Source organism: Sparus aurata, chromosome 2 (assembly GCF_900880675.1).
Source record: "Sparus aurata chromosome 2, fSpaAur1.1, whole genome shotgun sequence".
NCBI lineage: Eukaryota > Metazoa > Chordata > Actinopteri > Spariformes > Sparidae > Sparus > Sparus aurata.
This window is the reverse complement of record NC_044188.1, coordinates 6,812,190-6,829,043: the sequence shown is the minus strand read 5'-3', so window position 1 is coordinate 6,829,043 and position 16,854 is coordinate 6,812,190. Positions and strand designations below refer to the sequence as shown.

The following is a 16,854-nucleotide window of genomic DNA, read 5'->3' as shown; positions in this document are numbered from 1 at the left end:
GACCACTTTTGCGGTTGAATTGAATTGTAATGATTCATAAGGAAGTGTAAAGTGTCTGATTGTACGTGGATGTGGAGGCGGAAGGGATGATCTCTGGGGTATATCCTGCAGATTCACTTGTTTGGCTTTTGCATCGGAGCTGGTAGGGGATGACAGAAGGCGGCATTTGGAGGATTTATTTATTTTCAGCTTGTCTAACTTTAGCTGCAGGACTGAAATTCATTTTTAAATGTTGTGTTGGTGTATACAGTTTTCCTACGTCAACAAAATACTTTTCATCCAGAAGAAGGTCTTTGAAATAGTAGCCTGGTAACTATGACCCATCTGCCTTGATTATAAGGAAATTTCAATTATTAACTAGTTGTAGTGTCAATATTTTTCACACTCTGGACTTTGTGTGTTTGTGGATCTCCCTGATGTTTTTCTAATTTTCGATCAATTTTGCTCAATCAATTTTCTAACCTTGTCTCGCGTTCCAGCAGCTCTTCAAACGACTCTTTCTGCTGACATACTTCTCACCAGTGTACGGTACCATTAAATATACAACAAATATATATGTCTTCAAGGTTTGAAACTCGTATATGCAACTTGCAAACTCGCAACTTGTATATGCGTTATTATACGTTGATATATTAGGGAGGACCTTATGTAAGGCTCCTTTGCTCCCGTAAGTCTTGACATATCCTTTTTATTATACTTCCTTATACATTATACCGGAATGTTTAAACAGATTACGAGATGGGAGGTTGTCTAAAGGGAGAGAGGGAGAACGCAACTCTAAAAACACAAACAAACAAACTAAATAATATCAGTGTTTTCTCTCAAACAATGTGACATGGTGCTTACAAAAACACAATTATGTTAAGACCGTTGAAATCCTTTTACACGGAACAGAAACAGGTGGACGTGAGATTAAACCTGCCAGCTGGGGGTGGCAAAAAATAATCCATGTCAAAGCTTTCTTGTTGACTAGTGATTAAAAATGTGATTTAAGAAATGATACTAATGTTGATGAGTTTTGTCGATGTCGAGTTAAAAACAAAGAATAAGCCAGCATGGTTCTCAGGCACTGAGGCGTCACGCTGAGCTCAGAGGAAGTTAAAAGGTTTTCGAGAATTTGTCGTCCATGTAGATGTACACGCTGAGGTTTTCTGGTGGAGTTGGCATCAGTGACTAATATGGCCACACAAGGCTAAGGTGAGACGGAGCGAATGTGAACACATGGTGATATATAGAACGGGATAGCCTCTATTTAGGTGGACCAGCCAGTTCATCTCAGACGTATTGATCGGCACAATTTACTCTCTTTACTCGGAGGATTATGGCTCTGTAGAGTAATATAAAGGTTTCCTGACATGTCAATCAGCTGTCACAGCCAATTCCAGCGAGCAGACTGCAGCCTGTCACTGAGATGGGCTCGCCAACTCCCCCTGCAATCAGACAGACTGCATGTCCATCACCAAGGGTTTGTGGAGGGCGTAAACTCTCTTTTTTCCCCACTTACGAATGATATTGATACCGTGGCTTTCTAGCATCTCTCGCGTTTATTAAATCATCTCCGTGCCCACAAACATCGCCACGGTTATCTTTAGTCTGCCCTTTGCTTCTGTACGCTTGTATAACTTTGACTGATTACAAGCAGTTCTGATGACCGTATAGAAGCGCTGTGTGGGAAGATGTGCTCGAGATGCATGTGTTGGTGACCCCCCGTTTTCTTTCTGACCTCGGAAAATGACTCCTTTGGCAGAAAGTGTGCATGTAGGCAGGCCAGTGGCAGGGCATTGATTCCAGGGTTGGATTTATTGTTGAATCCCACCGTTTGGATGAGAGGCTCTGACCTTGCCCATCTCAGGTGGGGAGAGCTGATGCCTTACTTCCTTGGGCTGTAGTGAAGTTATTAAAAACTCCATTACCGCCATTCAAAGGCAGACATAACTCACCATGCGGATATAGAGATGTCAAAACAGAGATTGATCTGCGAAGGAAGTGTAACCCAGAGAAAACTTAAGAAAGGTAGAAAGACTGCCAGAGCTGAAATACTGGGCTTTAGACATCAGTCAGGGGCTGGATGGATCTCTCAGTTACACATCTATCATGCCCTTTTTCAATAACCCCTCTCTGTCACTTTGTAGATCCTGAAGGAGTTAAAGGATGAGGACTGGGACATGGGCAATATCATCCACACGCTGACCAACAGGCGCTATGGCGAGAAGTGCATAGCTTATGCAGAAAGTCACGATCAGGTGGGCTATTTTCTTCAAGATCCCACTTCACACTTTGTGTCAGTAGAGTCTCCATTATCTCTGTGCTGGTGATAAAATGTAACCCATCCTTCCAGGCTCTGGTGGGAGATAAAAGCCTGGCCTTCTGGTTGATGGACAAGGAGATGTACACCAACATGAGCTCCTTGATCCCCATGACACCAGTCATCGACCGTGGCTTGCAGCTGCATAAGATGATCCGCCTCCTCACTCACTCTATGGGTGGAGAAGGCTATCTCAACTTCATGGGTGAGTCATCGTGGCAACACAACGAGCATCTAGCCATATAGAAATTATAGAGCTCAGCGGTGAACACTGTCTTTTTGAATTGCTCTGTTGGAAGTGAATTCCCCATTCATCCATTGACGTTTGAGAAAAACCTCATATAAAGAGTTTTTGTGCTGGAACCAACCCGACCGACTACGAGATGAGTCATGACCATAAAAAGTGTGATTTGGAACCGGAAAAAAAATTTAGAACAGGGAATAAAAAGGCAAAGATACAAGACTGTGTTTGCAATTTTTTAAGGAGAAAAGGGCCACTCATCCCAAAAATATTCCAGTGGTAGCAGAACTTGCCAGCTGACATGACCAGCTAGCCAGCTCGGCCAATCAAAGACATCGCCGTCACACTTTGGTATTTTCTGTGGAGGAGTTCTTCTCTATGACATCGCAAATAAAACGTGTTTTTCTTTGAACAAGTTTCACATCATATCGGCTTCTACAAGAGCACATATTGTATCATCATTTCTCAATCTCATCGCTTGTGGATGGTTTCAACATTATGGTTCATAATCAGCGTCTTCGATTCAGAATATTAATTGGATTTTTATTGCCAAAACCTCACTGTCGAGCTACATATTGTATATTAGAATAAATTATATTGAGCAGTCATTAAGAAGTATTGCATTACTGAACAATGAATCTATTGACTGAAAATCAGTCTGCACAATTATGATAATTCATTGCTAATTAAAACCACCTACCAGGCAAATAACTCCAAACATTTCTTTGTTTGCTTGAGTATGAGGATTTACTAAATCTCTCTGTTTTGCATGGCTCTAAATTAGGCTAAATATATGTTTTCCAGACCGCTGGTCAGACAAAACAAGAGATTTGACATTCCCTTTGGCTGTAAGAAATTCTGACATTTTGCAGCATTAAGAACTAAAAGATTAATTGCATTTCCATGTACATCTAGTATAATCAGCTCTCACATTGTAAACCAAACCCAGTGCCGGAATAAATGTTGGCAAGTTTTTGCAAACCACAAGTGATACAAATGATATATAGTGATCCGACCACAGAGGTGATATGAACATTTTCTGAACATATGCGCTTTAATAATTTCTTTATGTTCAGTTATTATGGTCCACTTTGTTAGAGTTTGGATCAAGATCATGTTGCGGCTTTCCTGGTTCTTTCACAACAGACATGGCTGGAAAAAGTCCCAACGACAAAAGATATCCAGTGGTTTGGTCCTTACCAATGTTGGAACGCCATTTTGAACAGTAGTCATGTCGCCACCTTCTCCACTTCCCGACATGAAAGTCAGAATCGTAAAATGCTAGCATTCTATTCATCATGCATCACATTCCTTGTCATATAACCAAACCATATGAATTAAAATCGTATGATTATATATTCATATTTCATATTGAAATAATCAAACCAGATGACATTGAATCAAGGTCATGATTTTGAGGCAGTGGTCGTCTGTTTTATTGCTTTTCTTTTTTTGTATTCATTAAAAGCAGCGAGGGTAGTCAGTCCAGATCCATCTCATGTGCTGTCTTCTTCCCGAATTTGAACCTCTCCCCTCAGGCTGACACAACAATCCCGGAGTGTTCAACAAACAGATAAAATACACATTTATTCTCCTGTCCATCCAAGTCCTCCGCAGGCAGAAGGCAGAAACAGCCTTTACTATAAATATTTAATTGATGAGCTAGCTCGACTGCGCTCATTTGCACTACTGTTAAGGGTATTCTGTGCTGCGGTGTCATTTATTTTTCTGCATATCATTTATCATTGTGTGTGTTTCAGCTGCAGGGTCTCACAAACAGATTTTAGGTAAAGATGATTCATAAAGGTGTGAAATGGCCCGCAGTAGTCCTTATGTTACTTGTTTTCCATTTGGGGAAAAGTTCTCAGTTATTGGATTTGTTACATTCCTTTCATGGATTTATCTCTGGAGTAGCTTGCCATCAACGAATCACGGCTGATGATAAGCATCAAAGGAACCTTTTCAAGTGGGGTTGACATTAATACTCACTTTCCAGAGCTGATGGTGAAATGCAGGACAAAAGCTGTCTAAGATCAGATAGGTTCCTTTTTTTTCCAACAGATCAAATTCTCAGTCACTGGTGAGACGCTCCTCATTTTCAACACATCATCTTAGCTATGACATGGTTTTATCAAGGCCTGCTGGTTAAGATAATAAAGTGATAATTAATGATGTTGCATGTTGACCTTGGCTGAAGGGAATGTATTTCCTTGCGGCTCTCCTGGCTCGATGTGGAGACAGCCTACCCCTGTGATTCCACAGCATTTTAGCTCCACCTGGTGACTAGGTGATCCGGTCAAGCTCTGAGTCCAAACGAAGTCTGTCTACAATGCCTCCGCTGCCTCTTCAGATTCACTGTAAACTCAGTATTCACGACGTTATTCATCCCTCCTCGAGGAAAAAGAGTGAAACACCCTGTGAATTTCAGCTAAGTGGATTGATTTGTGGAGGGAAAAGAAGCACAATCAAAGCAGCTGTTCTCGACGGACAATCATAACAGGGCAGCTCATAATGAACAGGATGTCAGAGAACTGATCCAATGTGGGCAGTTGAAGGATGGTTGATAGTAATTATATCTGATTCTCTGGCTGGACTACAGCTAAAAGGCTCACTCTGCTGCTCTCTCTGTGCTTTGTCTCTCACGGATGTTTGGTGCCACCTTTACTCTCATCCAATCAGTGCATCATCAGAATCATGATGAGTTCACATGAGTGAAAAACGATATTTGCAATGTCAATATGGCAATGATTTAATTAAGTCAGTCAGTTATCTTTTGTGAAAGGAAGATTCTCGTTTGCCCTCATGTAGCCTTAACGCATACATGTTCTTTTTAAAAAATCTTTTAACCATTAATAAGGGGCCTTGAACTAGCATTGCTTTCTGGCAGAAAAATAGTGCCTCTTTCTGTCTAAATAGGGCAATAATTAAAAGTGTGATGAGTTGCATGTTCCTCTCAAGACTATAAATTGCTGTATTTATTAGGACGAGTCCACTTCAGTCAACCCCTTGTTGAGAAGTAGCTATTCTACAGCAAACATAGAAAGAGCAGGATCAAAGTGGAGGGCTTGTATTCGTCTAATTAATTTTTTTTATGATAATGTAGATGACTGCATTGTCTAAGTAGAGGCCAGCAGCAGCAGACTATTAAGTAGTAATCTACACTCAGTGGCCACTTTATTAGCTACACTGTCTGAACTCTGTGGTGGCCAATCAGTGAGTGAAAATTATGTCCCATGCTCCTTGAACTACTCTCTCACAATTTGAGCCGAACCAAGACCCGACCAACTGAAGCAACCCCATATCATAAAACTGCCCCATACGGTAGGCACCAGGCATGATGGGTGCTTCACCCGCCTCTCTTATTATGACGCACCCATCACTCTGGAACAGGGTACATTCGGACTCATCAGACAATATGACCTTTTTCAAAGAGTCCAATCTTTATGCTCCCTTGCAAATTGAAGCCTTTTTTTTTCGATTAGCCTCACTGATGTGTGTTTTCTTAAGGCTAAACAGCTGCATAGTCCCAATCCCCTTGAGTTCTCTTCACATTATGCACCTGGAAACACTTTTTTTTAAATCACGACCATTCAGGATTTTTTTCTGACCACATTACTTCCTCGAAGATGACGGTTCATGCACGGTTCATGGTTTATGCATTGGACAGTTCTTGACCCAATTTGAGTAGTTTCAGCAATCTCCGTAGTTGTTTCCTGCGTGATGCAGGCCAGTAATTCGACCCTTCTGAAACAGAGTAACACCTTTTCTACGACCACACAAAATGTCTTCCGACATGGTTGTCTAAGAAATGAGAAGCTACTCACTGCATAGGTTAGGGTTTAAAAACGTTTTGCCAGCTGAAGTGTACAATCTGATGAAATTTAAACTAGCTCTGCTATGTCTTGTCCATCTACCGTTCAATGATATGTGTAATATTGAGGTCATGGCTAAAGGCGGCGTTGTACTGGACTACATTATATTGAGAGGTGTTTGGGTCACTGCCTGTCAGTGTTTCTAATGTTGTGGCTTACATATGTATGTTTTCTTGCTTCTCACCTGTAGAGATGCTTAAGTATTAGACAGATTTATTGAGATTCATCTTTCAACTATAGATTCTGGTATTTAACCTCTATGTTTTCACTTCGCATTTCAACCAGAGAGTTTGACTGTAACTCCCTTCCATCCTTTCTTGATACAGTCTAAGTGGAAAAATGTCTCTCATCGCCTTGTAAAACCTGCCCCTAATGTTGATCCTGCTTCTCGTCCTGCTGGCTGTGAGCAGTTTTTAACCTCCGGATCATAGATAACTCCTCTCGCTGATGCAGTCTGCCCCGGTCTGGACTGGAAGCCTTTTATTACCAGTTTTACTGCCAGAGCTTCTGGATACTTTATCACATATGTGACTGTCCTCCACTCCCTCAGTATAAACCTTTTATGCATCAGTTAACTTGGGTTTTGTGTCACCGAGTTGTGTTTCGGAGAAAGGACAAAGTCCTCTGAAGTTTTAGCAGAGCTGTTCTAAAAAACATGAAAACTACTCAAAGTAAATAAAGTCTCCTTGATCAAAATGATTATTTAACAATTACCACCAATTGTGGTCTGCAGAACAAATTAGGCAAACTCCCAATGCAAACATTTGTTTATCCCTCTTTATTGAGTAATGATCAGTGGTTTGAAAAGCAGAGATATGGAAAGAAGAGCAGTATTAAGCAGAGGAAGGAATATTGTTCTCCTTTTGAGAACTGCTGTCTGGCTGACTAAAACAATAGTGGCATCATCTCTTTATAACAGTAATAATGAATGAGGGTTCAAAGTGTTTCATGCAGAAAAGAAAAGAAGTTTCAAAGTCTACAAAGAGGCACCACACTTAAGTTCATTACTGAGAACTTTCCAAAGTTCAGGCAATCAGACAAGCGTTGGGGAAATGCTGAAGAAAATGAAAAAAAGAAAATCAAGTAGATCTAAGATGACATGCCGTGTCAATGGATCAATGAAGGGAGAGTCATTTAGTCAGCGCCGAGCAAGAGCAAATTGTTTGAGCAAGCAAATCAATTTGAAGTGCCTAGCCTAGAAAAACCCATTTATTTACTTGTGACCAATAGCAAACACCACACAGCAAGAGGACAGAGGGAACATCCGTATTTGAGATGCTGAGAGATGGATACAGTAAAGGATGTTGGAGTGTCAATGACATTAAAGCACCAAGTGGCGTGGCAGTAATGAAACGCCTCAGTGGTTTTATCATTATATCAGCAGGGACAGAATGGAAGCGCTCGCACTTTCTGACTTTCAGGGCTCAGAGAGACTTAAGATAACCTTGCAGATTTACAGTCTAAATTATTGAGGTAAAAACTTCTCCCAGCACTACGTATTCACAGAGTGCTCCAGCGCAACAGGCAACCATTATACTGCGGCCTTGGACGATGAATTGAAAACCAGTGCTTCCTCCTCATACATTTCAAATAGATAATCTCACTGAGAGCTGGCTGTTCTTTCAGGCTTGTGGTTTTCTTGGATGAATGAGGCAATCCCAGCACTGCTGTTGAACCAGTGATGCTTATTTAATGTGCAAACTGGGAGTAGGAGTGTACATTAACACAGTAACAAGAAATCAATCTAGAAAGTGCAAATAATCATTGCATCCCGTCTGAAGTTTGTTTTTTTTCTTCACTGTATCTGAAACCTTCTGTGACTCTTGCCTTCCCTTCCCCTCTGATTCCCTCATTGATCTCCCTTTGCCAGAATCCCTCCAATGGAAAACACATTGATCCTTGGCTCCTTCTTGTGCTGCTAATTACTGGGGGGACTGTGTCACTGTCGGGCCTTTATCTGATGCAGGGTTGTGTACAGGAGTAATGGGACGTGCCAGCTGCAAAGCTGTCTGACACAACCTTGTGTAAACATGGTTGCCCCCCATTAATCATATTGTTATGAGAACCAACATAACCATAACTAGGTATTGACATTATCTAACAGACTTTTTTGCATTGCTGCAAAATCGCAGTGCAACTTTTTAAGAGAGACCAGCAATTTTTGGGGCTGATTCTGATACCAGTCTGATTTCTGATATGAACCTGAACATTAGCATGATTTGGTATAATGTTTACGATGTTCACTGTCTTAGGATGGCATGTTAGCAAGCTAAAGATTGCTGAGTTTAAGCACTAAACACAAAGTTGATTTGAGGCTGTTGGCAATGTTTTACAGATATTTTAGTACATGAATATAGTGTTTGACAGGTGCTGGATTAAATTAATCTTGAAGCATGAATGTGTGGCAGTCCATCTAGTAGTTATCGGGACATTTTCGTTGATACTACAAATGTCAATAGAGAAAAATCCGACGATCACCGAACTTCAGGATTCATCCTTTTTGGACCAATAATGTCTTGGTAAATTGTCATTGCAATTCACCAAAAAGTTAGAGCCACAATATGAACCGTAGAATTTGGGGTTTTCACTTTTCCAGTTTTGGCCAACAGCCCCATCAGTATTATTAACAACTTAAGCGGGTCAAGAAACATGAGCTGTCAGGTCATACAGGTATTAATCAATTTCAGTCCTTCATTGAAGTCGGACCTTGTAAAAAAAAAACAAAAAACTGTAATAATCTGTTAATGGTTGTTTAAAAAACTATCTTGCCTATATTGAGCTAAAATTATCTCAGATAACGGCGCCCCAGATATAATAGGAGGCACAAATTATGTTTTTATTTATGTGTGCATTGTGGTGAGAATCCATCATATTTTATCCTTGTACTCAACGAGCTATCTGGTTTACTTCAGCTGTGAAGAGGCAGAGGAAGGTTATTAACATGGTGATTAATGCAGGCATATGGGAGGCACACTGCTGTGTTATCGTCGAGGAGAGGGGGATGATTACCTAATGGAGGTGTGTCCAATGTGTTTCTTTAAAGCTGAAATGAAAAGAAGAGTCAAAGGCTTCCACGGGCCACTAAATTAACCTGCACCGGAAATCAATCATCTCCACTACACTTTATAGAATAATAACATTAGAAAACTGAGAGTAAATAGAGGCAAAAAAAAAGGTGCACTTCGCTGTTAATGAAGTGTAGCTCTTTTAAAAACTTTTATCAAAGCACCAGCCTGTATCAGGGCTCCACCAGATACAGGCTGGGCGAGCCCCTCTCTCTGTGTGTGTGTGTGTGTGTGTGTGTGTGTGTGTGTGTGTGTGTGTGTGTGTGTGTGTGTGTGCTGGTGCATGCACATGCCTCCACATGCCACACACACGCTCTCAAGTAGATGATAAGGAATATCTTGATGCTGCCTGCTCATTAATAGGAAAAATACACACTTTAACATTTTCACACTGTTAACTAGCCGTAATACTTTTGCATTTCTGGGTACATTTTGTTGTGTGGTGGGCCTCTTATTTGTTCAGTTCAAGAGAGGGCCAACAGATGAAGTCACATCGCGGTGAAATATTTGGAGTGCAGCTCATTATTTCGCCCTCACTGTGTTCACGCTTGTAGTTCAGTTCCTGCAGGCTAAACGAAAGGGAAAACACATGATGTACTGTTTCATTTTGGTTCCAGTCTATATAGCGGTCACACTGACTTATTACAAATAAACCAAGAGTTGTAAACAGGATGTCACATGGATTTACAGGTACCTAATTTTTAGGTTTTAGTTTTGGCGACCTATTCTGCATCGTCAGCTACACTGGCCCGCAGGGAAAATCAAAACCAAATTTATTTTCGGTGACCAACAGCAAGAGATGCTGTGCTTACGGACGCTTAAAGTCTGTACAGTTTTTCCCCGGTGGTCACAAAACACTGGCACAAAATGAAATAGCAGGTCATGAGCAGCGGTTCAGATTGTGACATGACTTCATGTGTCACACATAATAACGGAGGAGTGGTGACAGCTCACAGAAACGAGCTGCCCTGTGTTGCAATGTGATTGGGGGAAGTTGTTTCCGTAATCGGCTGACAAATTATGCAAAACTGTTTCGTTTGGAATTTGAATTCATGTAACTGTCACATATCCACCATCAGCTAAGGCTACAGACACAGAGCAGTTGAAACAAACCTTTTAAACTAGTCTCATTGCAATGGTTTGATCAGCGTTCTGAGGCACAGGCATCAGAGTTCGTTCAAAGCACAGCAAAACGGTCCGTTGTAGTGCGGGGATACGGGCGTCCCCACACTGGCCTGCAGGGGTATCATGTGTCATAGAGGGGTTTTGATCCCAGTGACACATTTTTATCTGACGAGCACATCTTCCAACGGGGAGTAGAAACTAATCAGGGAAATCACCTGCTGCACTCCTCGGTTGGAAAAACGGAGCTCCCAGAAGCCAAAGAAAATGATTTACATGCTAATAGCATACAGCCTGGAGTTTATCCAAATGTTATATGTTCTGTTCAGTCAAGGAGAAATCAAAGTACATCTCCAGTTTGCACTACAAAGTAATCCAAGATGCGGGCTGACAGATGTCAATCAAGCTTCAGCTTTGGGGAACTGCTGCTAATTAAACTTCAAGAGGACGCAAACAGATTTTCCATTTTGTTTTAACAGATTTTCACAGAGAGAGTGTTTTTATCACTATCCACAATTTGTTGACTTGTCTGCAGCTGTGAGTAGCTCCACCAACCCTTCTGTGCATTGCAACAGAGTCCATGAACAGCATGCTATCAAATCACCAGATTTAGTATTCCAATACCAATGCACTGCGTCCTCTAAACCTGCTTTTATTTAGACTATAGCCTGGAATTGGGCCACGGCTCTGGAAGGACTCATTACACATAGTTTGAATACCTGTGTAATGCATTTGTAGATGGCACCGTCATGGATCTGTTGTCAGTGGCATGTAAAGTACAACAACCACTTTGAAGTCTTTTTTTGTGGTCCCAACTGTGCGTGACACAGCGCTGCAATGATCCATTTCTCACTTCTTCTTCAACGGAAAATGTATGGGGCTGCTGTGGTTGCTCTTACTCCAACTACCTACACGTACTCCATGCAACACAGTGCAACACTGAGAGCCCATATCCCCAGGGCGTGTCTAAAGTCATTCTGGGAAATGTAGGAACTCAAAAGTAGTTGTTGGAGCCAGACTGAGGGTGGATACACCAAAATAGTAAATTATTCATTGAACATCACATATTGATGTCTGACGGTGAAAGTGAGTATCTGAATGTGGATTTTTTTTCTCCTTGAGAATGAGCTCCCTGAGGTAATCATGGGGCTTATTCCTGAGGTGCTACTTAAAGGGAGGAGCCTCTAGCACAGTGTTTGAGAGCATTCTTTGATGCCATTGCTCCCTCTTGACATGTCTTGATATCTCCTGAATTCTACCTGAATCCAGAGATTGTTATGCTGGCTGTGACTGCCTTTGTGAAGTGTGAAAAAAAAAAAAAAAAAAGACATCATGTTTCTTTTATTGAAGAAAGGTTGTCAGATTGTAGCATGTCCTTGACATCTTTCATTCAGCACAATCCTATGTGTCATACTTGCGTTCTCAAGTGGGTTGAGAATAGACAGTGTACTGTATCATTTTCTTTGTAGTTTCAGAGTTGAGCCCTCAGAACGGGTTCTTTGCTTTTCCAGCGTTATTCGCACTACAATGTGCATTTTTGTGCTAAGCTAATCACAGTGAGCTTATTCAACACATAGAGTAGCACTGAGCCTCATCAAATACATGCTGATGGAGGTCTACTCAATTCTAACAACTACTTACAATGTCTTTATTTTATATTTCAGGCAAGCGTTGCCCTTTAACTGCACTCACTTCATGATCTTATACAGAGAAGAGCAATCTGTCCCCCCGCACCTGTTTATGCAGGCCTCACAGTTGCATTCAATTCTGACTGTAGAGTGTTATAGAGTATATCATTCAGGAACCGGCCAAGTCATATAGCACACATATATCAGTACTATAAAATACTCCTGGTATCAAGAGCTAAAAACAGACATGATACACATCTGAGGAATGTTACCTGGTAAACAACCACCACTGCTGATTAAAATCTAAGAATCAGTCAGAAATATTCACGAACAGCAAAATGTATTAAAGTATTACTCACATTATGTTTACCCTCCTTTACCAACTTCCTCCTCTGACTCTCTTCCAGAAGCTGAAGTGACCAGCCACCAAATGAAATGTTACATTACATGTTTTTTATGGATTTGAACAATGTAGGAAATATTAGGGATAATTCAAGTACACACCCCAACGAAAGTTTTTAATTTTTAGACCTTTCAACGCAAAGTGTTACATAATATGTCCGTACATAGTGGAAGTGGTGGACTGTGCATCTGCAGCCGCTTGGTCAGCAACCCTGCTCCTCAAATGATGCTGTATGTTCCCCTCTAGCGTTAATTCTTAACGTGTCCCTCTAGGGTAGTTAAAAGTCTGTGTGAAGAGGAGTCTGAGGTGGTTGGATCAGTCGAACACACGACTTTCACCCAGAGACGGCTTCAAATTTGTTTTGACTTGTTATACAAGTTACATAACCATGCCTAAACATAAATAAACTGCAACTGTTGCACAACATTGGCAGTCAGAAACTTTGGATATGTGAAATATATAAAGAGGGGTAAATTGACATCATAGGGGCTGAGAACATGTTGCTGCTCGAGAACATGTTGGCTCTGCACAATAGCTGTTATCAGTTTTTTACACACCCGTTTGTCCCTGCCAAGATCCAGCCTTTGAGAGGCAAGCCCAGGCACCGTTGGCCTGCGACAATATTCCCCAGTTCCTCGGGTTGTCGTCACGGTGCTGCCTGCACCTGAGTCATTTCCACTCACACCTGTATTGTCAAAAAGGTTGACTGTCAAGCAGGAGCTAATGTGTAACATTAAATTGTATTGACTCAATGCAAGACTTTCAGGTCAGTCAACATAAGTAGCCAAATATTTCACTGTGTGTTTTCTTCACGATATGTCAAACAGTGCAGCGTGTGGTTAGCGAGCAGAGGGGGGAGGATGATTTGTACGGCGCAGGAAGTTGACTATTTCTTCCTTGAGGTTCTGAAGTCACCTTGTAGTTGAGAAGATGTACACATGTGCCACCTCTAGTGGCAGCTGAGCACTCACAAGAACTTCATCATCCCTCTGCTTGAGGGCAATCATGCCTACCAGACACATCATCCACCAGCCTTGTGGCCATGGCCGTGACATAGCCCACAGCTGCTGTAACAACCATGGTGAAATTGCTCATTTGCCTCGCTAAGGCGGACAAAAAACAACTCATGGGAGCCCTAACCTTTAAGAAATTCCTGCTATGAAGCCTTCACACTGCTGCTAGATGTCTTTCGGCCCTGAGTTGATGGAAACTGACTTGGAGGTGCCCTCTAGAAAAAATGAGCGGGGCCACACGGGGGAAGCTTACTACTGCTGGTCTTAGACATGGACTCAAATGCACTGGTGAAGTCTCACCAACCTACTCCTCTGACGAGCCAGTATCCCAGAATGGTAAAGACGTGACTGCATCGTCTTCAGTCCTGCCAAGACGAGTTGTCCTCATCTGCTTTGGGAGAGCGCAGCAGCAAGGATCTGGGAAGGAACAGAGGGCGGCCTTGCATAACTGCTGCCACACTACAGCACAGCCGGCCTCGCTGTGATTACACTGGAGTATCATCCATAGTGAATGTGAGAAGCAATTATAGCGCTGCTGTCTTCTTGTCATCTGATGAGAAAGCCATGTGGTCCATAGATTCTGGCTGGTTGTTGAGCCGAGTCAGTGACAGCAGTCTCAACACTAAGGTTGACACTGACAAGCAAACCTGGGCAGGAGAGAAGAAAAGTAGTTGAGGACCAGCGTCGCTGCTGCCCTTACACAAGCTCCAATCAGGTTGCGTAGACTGATTCTGATTGGCTAAGCAGCCAATTTACGTCAGTCAAAACGCAGAGTGGTTATTTCTCAAAATGAAGGACATTTATATTCACAGCACACTATGCTGTATTTACTGGAAAATGTGCTATTTCAGTGATGTGGTACTCCTCCCTCAAAGAATGTATTGTGTATCTTCTTTTCATTGTAATTTGGCATCAATTTATCTCCACATTAGCCACATTAACATGAAATCGAATATGTTGGTTCACAATCCAACAGGGATGAAACCCTCATGATTTGGGTGATCCTTTGCAGGGTTTCCTCCAGGATTTTTTTAAACCGTGGGGGAGGTCTGCCCGAGTGGAAGAGGGGTGGTGACGACGACGACGGCAACATGAATTTTGAAATGTGAAATTATGACTATTTCAAACTGAATGTTTTTCTAAATACATCATTTACTATAGGGTTTCCGGTACATGACTTGAAAATAATCATTGAAAATAGGATCTTGCAGTATCACTAGGCCAAAACAACAAGCACAACAACAACAAATTAAAGATATAAGTTAAATAACTAAACTAATCTATACTGAATACCTCAACCTCCTTCTCTGCCTCTCCTCTTTTCTCTCCTCCACTCACCTCCTGCACTACTTCTACCTGTGCTCTCTAATATTGGGAAGTGTTAAATTCGTTCACATCACCAATACCACACAGGTAATGTTAGGAATATTTCACTTTTACACTTATCATGGTACACATCATTATCATTTCTATTGACTTGAGGGAATAACATCACGACAATAAGTCAAGAACATTGAGCCTCTCCTTTATGTAAGGTTACCTTAAGTTTTACAGTTAAAAATGTATCTACAACAAAATAATATCTCTCTCTACTGTATAACCAAAGACTCGACATGCTTTATTAGGCCTAAAATAATCTCTCTTTAACAAGTGTCAATGGTACAAAAATAAAATAAAAATAAGAATCTCTCTGAAATAATGATAGAAATAATGCGTATCCTGTATTAACTAATCAATAACACATTTATCAGGATTTTTTCTGTAGCCTAATCCATCTATACATTAGGGTCGTTTTCACTGGTTTGAACAAAACTGTATATATATAAAAATATATAACCTAGCTTAGGTACCTTTCTTTCACCCTTTTCTCTCCCTCCACTTCGGACTGTTGTCTCTACTCTCTTCGTCTTTCGCGCGCCGCAGCTAGACAGGCAGGTGGTGACTCCGGTGTTGGTTTTTCAAAATAAGGGTAGGCTATTTGCAGCGTAGCGTCACATTTCACCATGTGTTGTACCAAAATCACATTTCATACAATAATTTACATGAATATAAACATAAAACAACATAAAAAACAAGGATAAAAAAAAAAAACCCATTATTCTGAAGGTGTGGCGGCTTTTATTTTGCCGTGGCGGTGCGCCACAATCAATTACATGTAGAGGAAACCTTGCTTTGACCTTCCCTCCAGCACATTGAGGCCAAACTTTTAATTGTTAATGTTAATTTTAAATGAGTGCATCTCACGGCCTGTTACTAACACAGTCGCATAAATTGCTAAGAAAAAAAACTCTTAATAATTAATTATCCCTAGACTTCAGTTGAAAAACCAAATCGCAACCTGATATCTTGATAAACTCAGATACGACATTATTAATTTATCAGGAAAGGCTGAAAGTTTGTAAGAGGGCGATGTGCTGATGCGTTGCCTCTGTGATCAGATTTGTAAATGCTGCATAGCCAGAAAAGTAAAAAAGATTTAGCAGTAAGGGATCCTTTACTTTTTTAAATTGCAATACAATTTCCTTACTGAAAGGGTAACGCCAGAGTACTACTGCATATGTGGAAAGAAAGTAGTATAAAGTGATTTGAAACTCCAGTCAGTGCTGCGTGTAGTAGATTAAATTGCCTCCAGTGCCTCAGTGGCTAAGTTGCATTGTTTTAAACATTTCTGGCCGCATGCAGTGTTTTAAAAGAAAAAAAAGGTCATGAAAACTTTATTAAGAATTCATATTGAAGAATAGTGATTAAAATCAAGTGCTTTATGTTGAACTTTGGCTCACTTTTTCTGTTTCATGAGGAATAACTGAAGACACGCTCACGCGGTGTGCGGCATCTGACTTTTTTCCCCCCCCAAATCCCTAACTCAACACGGTCTCGATGAGACTATTTGCATGTGAAATATTAATACGGCAGTCTCAGATGCACAATGAGCGTGTGGTGTACACATCCCTCTCGGTGGAGTGCAGGGGGGAAAAGTCTGCCTTTGACTGCCAGTGTTGCGAGTCTGAGGTGTAATTTCCTCCTTTACATTTCAAGTTCAGCTGTGTGGGAGGCTTGTTATTCATGCAGATGTCACAAGAAAAGGCTCTCTCTCTCCTCCTCCCTCTTTACCTCTCTCTTCCTCCCTCTCTCCGCATGTCTTTGCTGCCCTAATTCCGAGGCGAGTGCTGCAGTGGGCCCGTTCTGTTGGCAGTCCGTGCCTTAT

The 16,854-nt window shown here is 41.3% G+C and overlaps 1 protein-coding gene across 1 annotated transcript in view; it reads left to right on the top strand.

The window, feature by feature from the left end:
• The window catches only part of gbe1b (glucan (1,4-alpha-), branching enzyme 1b), an 89,428-nt gene that overhangs the window by 42,215 nt on the left and 30,359 nt on the right, over positions 1-16,854 (top strand). The window contains exons 11-12 of the mRNA XM_030399161.1: positions 2,133-2,243; positions 2,339-2,510. Coding sequence (XP_030255021.1) covers positions 2,133-2,243; positions 2,339-2,510 — 283 coding nt within the window. The remainder of the gene's footprint in view (positions 1-2,132; positions 2,244-2,338; positions 2,511-16,854) is intronic.